Below are 9499 nucleotides of genomic sequence, written 5' to 3' on the forward strand. Positions count from 1 at the left end.
AAGGACCTGGGTTCAAGCCCCTGATCCCCACCTGTAGGGGTGGGGGAGCTTTTCAAGTGGTGGTGAAGTAGGGCTGCAGGCATCTGTCTCTTTCCCTCTTTATCTCCTGCTCCCCTCTCAGTTTCTGTCAGTATCCAATAATAAATTTTTTAAAAATATTAATTTATTCCCTTTTGTTGCTCTTGTTATTTTACTGTTGTAGTTATTGATGTCATCGTTGTTGGATAGGACAGGGAGAAATGGAGAGAGATGGGGAAGGCAGAGGGGAGAGAAAGACAGACACCTGCAGACCTGCTTCACCGCCTGTGAAGCGACTCCCCTCAGGTGGGGAGCCGGGTGCTAGAATTGGGATCCTTATGCTGGTCCTTGCACTTTGTGCCACTTGTGTTTAACCTGCTGCTCTACCACCCGATAAATTAAAAAAAAAAAAGTTTAGAAAATAGCGAAGTGAATTAAGCTTGTTACCCAGCACTGGCCCTGTCAGAGTTTGTGTCTCTTCTGGTCAGGCTCAGATCTTCCTGTAAGTAGTGCTCCCTTTTACTTCCTGTTCCCATGTTAATGGTATGCAGACTATAGGTGAGATACTTCTCAAGAATCTTAAAATGACACCAGAAGCAGCTGGCTGGTGGTGCACCTGGTTGAGTATACACTAATACAGTGCACAAGGACTCAGGTTCAAGTCCTTAGTCTCCACCTGCAGGAGGGAACCTTCATAGGTGGTGAAACAATGCCACTGGTCTCTGTCAAAAAAAAAAAAAAAAAAGTGACATCAGGAGCAATGTAACAAAAGCCACATTCCCAAATATGTGCCACCTTAGTGCAGTTTGAGACTAGAGCTCCCCCACACCCCCCAAAAAAATAAAAAGATGAAATAAAAACAGGATATGGTTGGGAATGGGGTGGTGAGCTGAGTTGAATGTGCATGGAGTGTGAGAGAGGCAGTCTGGGTACATGGTTCAGTGCCACTGGGTGGTATCCTCATCCCTGGGTAAACAGTGGAGAGGTTTCTGTCTACCTGGGGTTTACTACAGGTCTCCCTTCTTGTTCATCAGATTTAGCCTGTGGCCCTACTTTGCACTGGTCCCTGCCCCACTCTTCTTGCTGTGTTGGTCCTTCCCAGTGAGGACAGTTTAGAGAAGCCACATCCCAGCCTGGCTGGTTCTTCCCTGAGCTTGTCTGCTGGTTGCAAGACTGCTGGCCTCCCGGTGATGAGCATAGTTAAGGAGGGGAGGGAACTGGTCTGCTCCCACAGTCTATGCAGTGACTCAGGCAGCTCTGTTCTGTCTCATTTGGGGAACAGGATTGCTGGCTGTGACCTGCAGTGTAGCTGCAGCTCCTCAGAATAGGAGGGTCTTAGTCCTGGTACTGAGTATCCAGACTCAGCTGGGGCTGACTGCGTGGCATCCTTGTGTGGCTTCTCTAACCTTCTTCTCACTAATGGCAGATCGCACCCCCACCCTCCTTAGCGGAGCCCCTGAAGGAACTATTCAAGCAGCAAGAGGCTGTGCGGGGCAAGCTGCGCCTGCAGCACAGCATCGAGCGGGTAAGGAGACCAGACCCCAGGGGCTGGGGGAGTCCAGGAAGGTGGGAGGGACCGTGTGGATCCCAGTTTACACCAGTCCACTCCTCTAGGAGAAACTCATAGTGTCATGTGAGCAGGAGATCCTGCGGGTTCACTGCCGGGCAGCCAGGACCATCGCCAACCAGGCCGTGCCATTCAGCGCCTGCACCATGCTGCTGGACTCGGAGGTGTACAACATGCCCCTCGAGAGCCAGGTGGGTGCTTTCTCTTCTCCCAGTGCACACAGAGTGGGTGGCCACAAGCCTGGTTATCTGGATGGTGGTCCCCAGCACATGGGCCGAGGGCATTCAGTGCATATTCAGTGACATTAGAGGCCTCAGTCAGAACATGGAATCTCACGCTGTTGGGGAAACACAGCTTTTCCCCTTCCTTTCACAGTAGGCTCTGTGGTAGCCCTGTTGGGAACAGTGCTGGCATTTGGTGGCAAGACCCTGAAACTAAAGCCAAGTGTGGGAGCAAAGATGGGCCTTTGGGTGACAGGCCCAGAGCACTCACATTTGTGTCAAAAGTCCCCCCATGGCAGCCTGACCCTGTCCTCACCTCCCTGCCTCCACCAGTATTAGGTATGTCCTGCTTATCTAGTCACTAATGGGGTTGTGCCCTGAGTGACCCTGATACTGGTAAGCAGGAACTGGAGTGTTTTTTGGTTTTTAGCTCCCTTTGTCCTGTACAGATACAGGTCTGAGATCGAGCTCTCTAGCTCACCCTGACCCCAACCCTCGTTCTGAGTTAGCTGCTGCTCCTACCTCTTAAGGTAGGTAGGACATGCTTTTAAGTTCTTTAAAAATTATTTGAGAGGACTGGGAGACACCTGCAACACTGTTTTACCTCCTCTCCCCCACAGGAGGAGACTGGAGGATTGAACCCATGTCCTTGCACATTGTAATGGGTATACTCAACCAGGTGTAGCACTGCCTGGCCCCTCACTTTACTTTCTTCCCCAGCAATCACTGTGACTTTCTGCAAAGTAGGTTCCTAATTAGCTGGAGAGATTTTCCATTCACTTTTATACAGTCTTTCAGGGTTTATCAAGACAGAGCTTAGAAACTCCACCTTCCCTTTCTTGTTTCTCTGCTGTGCTGGGGGTGGAGCCCATGCACAGCATGTGCTCTGCTCTAAGCTATGTCTCTGGCCTGAACTGTTTGGTGACGAGTGTTTTCCTAAAGCAAAACATTAATCAACAAGCTATAAAGGAAAATAGGCAGCAAATAATTACTTCTGGGACTGGGTGTGTGCGAGTGTTCGCTTTTTTTTGCATCTAAAAGAGAAAAAAAAAAAACTTGCTGAATTGTTTCTAATGTCAAAGAAAAGGGAAAGTCTTGGGCTGCAAGCAACAAGAAGCCATGTAGGGCAAGTTGCGCCTTGAATACTCTTGGTATGGGGTCTGGGCCCAGCCACCAGGGATCATGTGTGTACCCGTGACCAGAGAGACTTGTGGCAGCACCAGCAAACCCAGGCATCTGCTTCTCCTTCCCCCGAGGGCCTGTTTGTAAACCACAGTCACAAAGGCCTAGTATATGGTGCCATTTCCATGTACAATTTGGAAGCTGACCTCAGCCACTTGAAACATCCTCAACAAGGAAAAATACATATATTTTCACAGCAAAGAAGTTGAAACAGATTGGGGCAGCTCGATCACAGGTGAGTCAGCACTAGTTGGGGCCAAATGAGCTTCATGGCCATGATCAGAAGAGTTGTTTTGGGGAGGAGGGAGCACAGTACCATATGCGAATTCTGGAATCATCAGAAAGGAGGGCTTTGAGCATGTGTAGGTTTACCTTGGTCTTACTCTACCCACTCAAATGCCTGTATTACTTTCTGGCCAGGGCGATGAGAACAAGTCTGTACGGGACCGTTTCAATGCCCGGCAGTTCATCTCCTGGCTTCAGGATGTGGATGACAAATATGACCGCATGAAGGTGAGTGTCTGAGCTACACCTGACCTGGGAGTCTTCTATAGACAGAGACACTGTGGGCTCCATGGTAGAGATGAGTGTCGGACTCTGAACCCAGCAGGCATCCCCACCCTCCTATCCAGTCTGTGACCAGCTAGACCTCTGGGACCCCTCCTTGGACACTGCTGCACACATCACTGCACAGCACAGACTGACCAGAGCAATAGCCAGGAGATGGGTGGGAGATAGATTCACGAGTAAGAAATACATTGCTCCTCGGGGTGATATGGAGGCACAGTGAGATATGCCCTCTCCTGAACTCAAAAGTAGTCCCACCCTGAAAGTTCCCTGAAATAGAGCCTAGGTGGCACATGCTCTGGGTGACCAGGCTTACTTGAGGTCCCTTCTTTATAAAGTACCTTATAACTGCATTGTATACGGTGGATAGGGAAGTCCACAGATCAGCTGCCCATCACCTACCTATGTGGTCTGGGATACACATTCACAGCTACAGCCTTCTATATACAGGGTGGCTTTCCTATGAAAGCAAGTCTTGCATTAAAAATAGCACAGGTTGGGAGTTGGGCAGTAGCGCAGCGTGGTTAAGCGCACGTAGCACAAAGCACAAGGACCGTGGTAAGGATCACGGTTCAAGCCCCCGGCTCCCCACCTGCAGGGGAATCACTCCACAGGCGGTGAAGCAGGTCTGCAGGTGTCTATCCCCCCCCCCCCCCCGTTTTCCCCTCTCTCCATTTCTCTCTGTCCTGTCTAACAACAACATCCATAACAACAATAACTACGACAACAAGGACAACAAAAGGGAAAATAAAATTAAAAAAAAATTTTTTTTAAATAGCACAAGTTTTATGTCTTTATTGAGCCAAGAACTTTCAAGCTAGTAAGGAAAATATGGATAGAAAATAAAATTAGTAGGGCTGGGTGGTGGCACACCTGGTTGAGCATACGTTACAATGTGCAAGGACCCGGGTTCGATCCTCCGGTCCCCACCTGCAGAGAGAAAGCTTTTCCAAGTGGTGAAGCAGTGCTGCAGGTGTCTGTGTCTCCCCCTACCTGGCTGTGTATCCAATAAATAAAGATAATAATTTAAAAAGTTATAAAAAGAGTGGTCCGGGAGGTGACGCAGTGGATAAAGCATCAGACTCTCAAGCATGAGGTCCTGAGTTCAGTCCCCAGCAGTATATATACCAGAGTGATGTCTAGTTCTTTCTCTCTCTCCTTCTATCTTTCTCATGAATAAATAAAATCTTTTTTTAAAAAAATTTTAAAAGTAATTAAATCAGTATATGATGGGAACAGAATGGCCAGTCTTTGGAAAGATGTTAATGAGAGCATTCATTTTAGAAGCACAAGTTAAATCACCTCCCCATTTAGAGCAGGAAAGCATGCACTTGGTTAGATTTTTTTATAGAGAAAACATTATAAAGTATTGACTGGGGGGTCGGGCGGTGGCGCAGTGGGTTAAGCGCACTTGGCGCAAAGCGCAGGGACCGGCGTAAGGATCCTGGTTCGAGCCCCTGGCTCCCCACCTGCAGGGGAGTCACTTCACGGGCGGTAAAGCAGGTCTGCAGGTGTCTATCTTTCTCTCCCCCTCTCTCTGTCTTCCCCTCCTCTCTCCATTTCTCTCTGTCCTATCCAACAACAAAGCAATGTCAACAATGGCAATAATAACCGCAACAAGGCTGCAACAACTAGGGCAACAAAAGGGGGAAAAATGGCCTCCAGGAGCGGTGGATTCATGGTGCAGGCACCGAGCCCAGCAATAACCCTGGAGGGAAAAAAAAAAAGTATTGACTGCATAACTTAGCAATTTCACTGTAGTTATTTAAAATTCAGGGAAACAAAACATTATTTTTTAAAAATATTTATTTAATTTATTTATTCCCTTTTGTTGCCCTTGTTGTTTCATTGTTGTAGTTATTATTGTTGTTGTCGTTGTTGGACAGGACAGAGAGAAATGGAGAGAGGAGGGGAAGACAGAGAGGAGGAGAGAAAGATAGACACCTGCAGACCTGCTTCACCGCTTGTGAAGTGACTCCCCTGCAGGTGGGGAGCCGGGGTTCGAACCGGGATCCTTATGCTGGTCTTTGAGCTTTGTGCCACCTGCACTTAACCCGCTGCGCTACAGCCCAACTCCCAACACATTATTTTTTAAACACCATTTTATTTATTTATTCCTTTTTGTTGCCCTTGTTTTATTGTTGTAGTTATTATTGTCTTTGTTGTTGGATAGGACAGAGAGAAATGGAGAGAGGAGGGTAAGACAGAGAGGGGGAGAGAAAGATAAGACACCTGCAGATCTACTTCACCGTCTGTGAAGCGACTCCCCTGCAGATGGGGAGCCGGGGCTCGAACTGGGATCCTTAGGCTGGTCCTTGCACTTTGTGCCACGTGTGCTTAACCCGCTGCACTACCGCCCGACTCCCAAAACACATTATTGAAATACTCCCAACAAACTGGTTGAGGTTTCCAGAACCCCATCAGTAATGTACAGATGGAGCTTGGGGCTTCCCAAGGCTGAAACACTGTGTACTAGAATTCAAAGGTCCCTGTGGGGAGGCTGAGAGGTTCAAGCACCTCTAGCTATGTAGCTTTGGTGACTTCCCCACCTTCAGCACAGCGACTGATTTTTTTTTTTTATCTTTATTTATTGGATAGAGACGGTCAGAAATCAAGAGGGTAGGGGAGATAGAGAGGGAGAGAGTAAGAGAGACACCTGCAGCCCTGCTTCACCACTTGCAAAGCTTTCCTTCTGCAGGTGGGGACTGGGGGCTCGAACCCGGGTCCTTGTGCACTGTAACATGTGCGCTCAACCAAGTGCACCACCACCTGGTCCCTAATGACTGATTTTTAAAGCCAAACAGACAGTGTAAGATTCTACCTCAGTACATGTGGAATCATCATTCTTCTTACAGTTGTCAAGCTGGTAATGTAACTTGTATGAATCTTCTTTCTTCCTTTTTTTTTTTTTTTAATTATCTTTATTTATTGGATAGAAACAGCCAGAAATCAAGAGGGAAGGGGGTGATAGAGAGGGAGAGAGGCACTTGCAGCCCACTTCACCACTTGTGAAGCTTTCCCCCTGCAGGTGGGGATAAGGGGCTTGAACCTGGGTCCTTGTGCGTTGTAACATGTGTGCCACCACCTGGCCGTGTGTGTGTGTGTGTGTGTGTGTGTGTGTGTGTGTATGTGAGTGAGTGTGATCAGCTCTGGCTTATGGTGGTGCAGGGAACTGAACCTGGGACATTGGAGCCTCAGGCATGAGAGTCTCTTTGCATAACCATTTTGGTATCTACCTCTGCCATCTTCTTTTTTCCTACAACACATGCATCCCAGGTCTTCGTGTATGACACTGGATCTGTTTGACTTCAGCAGTCCCCTCAGTGCTTAATTTCACATTAACTTTAGAGGGCCTTTTGTTCTCTACCTATTTGATACTGATATTTAGCACTGTTGAGTAGTTAATCTCAAAAAACACTTTCTAAACATAAGTGCCTTTGGATCAGAGAGAAAGCTCACTGAGTGGAACCCGTGCCTTGCCACATGCTCCTCCTGGCTCAAGCATTGGGGAAGCCATGGTACAATGATGCCTCTCTCCTCCTCCTCTCTCTCTCTCTCTCTCTCTCTCTCTCTCTCTCTCTGCCTGAATGGAAAAAGTCAGCCAGGATCAATGAAATCACACATGCAGGTGGCACTAGCTCAGAAAAAAAATATATATTTTTAAAAGAATTTCTAGTATGAATGTAAACAAAAGTAGTGTCACAAGCCATAAATAATGGTAAAATAGGACATCTTGGAAATAGCTTCGCTGGTAGAGTGTAGGACTTACATGCCTGAGGGTCCTGGTATAGTTGATGTTGCCACAGGTACCAGAGTGGTACTCTTCACACTTTTTTTTTTTTTTTTAATGATTTTATGTATTAATTAGTGAGAAAGATAGGAGAGAGGGAAAGAACCAGACATCACTCTGGTATATGTGCTGCCGGGGATTGAACTTGAAACCTCATGCCTGAGAATCCAATGCTTTATCCGTTGCGCCATCTCCCGAACCACCTCTCACACTTCTTTAAAAATAATAATTGTGGGAGCCAGGTGGTGGTGCACCTGCTTAAGTGCTCACACTACAGTGTGCAAGGACCCAGGTTCAAGTCCTGGCTCCCTACCTGAAGGGAGAAAGCTTTGTGAATGGTGAAGCAGGGCTACAGGTGTCTCTCTGTGTCTCTCTATCCCCCTTATCAATTTCTCAATTGTCTCTATCCAGTAAATAAAATAAATTTAAAGATAATAATAATTGTGTGGTCTGGGCAGTGGCACAGTGAATAAAGCATTGGACTCTCAAGCATGCGGTCCTGAGTTCAGTCCCCAGCAGCACATGTCCCAGAGTGTTATCTGGTTCTTTCCTATCTTTCTCACTAATAATAAATAAAATTGGGAGTTGGGCGGTAGCACAGCGGGTTAAGCGTTAAGCGCACGTGGCGCGAAGCACAAGAACTAACATTAAGGATCCCGGTTCTAGCCCCCGGCTCCCTACCTTACCTGCAGGGGGGTCGCTTCAAAAGCGGTCAAGTAGTGAAGCAGGTCTGTAGGTGTCTTATCTTTCTCTCTGTCTTCCCTTCCTCTCCCCATTTCTCTTTGTCCTGTCCAACAACTACTACATCAGTGACTACAACAATAAATAATAAAACCACAAGGACAACAAAAGGGGTTAAATAAAAATAATAATAAAATCTTAAAAAACAATTGTAAAACAGAAAAGATTCTGTAGTGAAGACAGGGTAGAAGGCACAGAGCAGTGGCGGGGACATACAGCACTCCCGAGCCCCAGGACCCCAGCCAGGAGGGGACCAGGTTTTCACACTCACTCACCATTTCCCATACAGACGTGTCTCCTGATGCGGCAGCAGCATGAAGCAGCGGCCCTCAATGCAGTGCAGAGGATGGAGTGGCAGCTAAAGGTCCAGGAGCTGGATCCGGCTGGTCATAAGTCTCTGTGTGTGAATGAGGTGCCGTCCTTCTACGTGCCCATGGTTGATGTCAATGACGACTTCGTGCTCTTGCCTGCCTGATGCAGTGCCACAGTCACACAGGACACCGGCGAGGGCCACACGGCCATCAGCACTGCTGCCGAGTCCCTTGGGGACACCAGGCAAGAGGCCACACCCGCCCCTAGAGTGCGGCTCTTGTACCCCGCCCACCGTGGGAGGATGAGGTGCTGTGCAGATCCGAGGGCTGCACGGCAGTCCAGGAGCTGCAGACGGAGTGCGTTGTCTACAATGTCTTGTTCCATTCTGATCAACTAAAGGAAATACAATTCAGGCATCCACCCTCAAAAACAGTGACCTCCCAATGGGAGGGAAAGGACAGCGCCGTGCCGAGCCAGGGCCCGGCTGCGCCGCCTGCGCCAGAGGGACACGGAGCCAGGACTCTCCTGTCGTGTTTTTAATGGAGTCAAATCCACGTGGTTTGTATATTTTTTCCTTTAATCTTGGGCATTTTGTTTCTCTTTCTGAGAACATAACTTGAAACACTACAGAGCCAATAATCATATAAAAAGTGTACCCGTAAACGCTGTACAGTTTTATACACATTCACAATGTACTTTTGCTGCCTTCTAGATAATTTATTTTGCAACACATTACTGCACAGTTGTAAATAACTTATGTACTGTAACATCACTTCAGTTATGTGTAAAGAAATAAATAAATTAATTAAATGCTCTTCGTACCTGACGGCCCCGCCCCAGAGAGGGCCACACTGCTGGCTCCAGTCTGGTCTTTCCCTCCAAATGATGAGCTTTTAATTTTGAAACTGATTGTTTTCTCCTTTTCCTGTCCTTATGTGGGAGCCCTGCAAAACGTTGTCCTCCAGGGCTGGGCTGCCTCGCTGCAGCCAAAGGAGCACAGAGAGTAACCCCTGGCACCCACAGGAGGCCTGAAGTCTCCTCTCCCTCTTAAGGAAACAGTTGGGGGCCGAGTAGCCTTGGAGAGTCCCAACATCTCAGCTG

At 47.8% G+C, this 9499-nt stretch overlaps 1 protein-coding gene across 8 annotated transcripts in view; it reads left to right on the forward strand.

The window, feature by feature from the left end:
* Positions 1-9212, forward strand: part of ANKRD11 (ankyrin repeat domain containing 11) — a 99931-nt gene extending 90719 nt beyond the window's left edge. For 7 of the 8 annotated variants that reach the window (XM_060184993.1, XM_060184994.1, XM_060184995.1 and 4 more), the window contains 4 exons: positions 1445-1543; positions 1633-1776; positions 3409-3501; positions 8376-9212. In XM_060184993.1, coding sequence (XP_060040976.1) covers positions 1445-1543; positions 1633-1776; positions 3409-3501; positions 8376-8561 — 522 coding nt within the window. In that variant the 3' untranslated portion in view covers positions 8562-9212. Of the gene's footprint in view, positions 1-1444; positions 1544-1632; positions 1777-3185; positions 3359-3408; positions 3502-8375 lie in introns of those variants that run through there. The other variant, XM_060184998.1, reaches the window with a different exon arrangement.
* Positions 9213-9499: the final 287 nt, after the last annotated feature.

Source organism: Erinaceus europaeus, chromosome 2 (genome assembly GCF_950295315.1).
Source record: "Erinaceus europaeus chromosome 2, mEriEur2.1, whole genome shotgun sequence".
NCBI lineage: Eukaryota > Metazoa > Chordata > Mammalia > Eulipotyphla > Erinaceidae > Erinaceus > Erinaceus europaeus.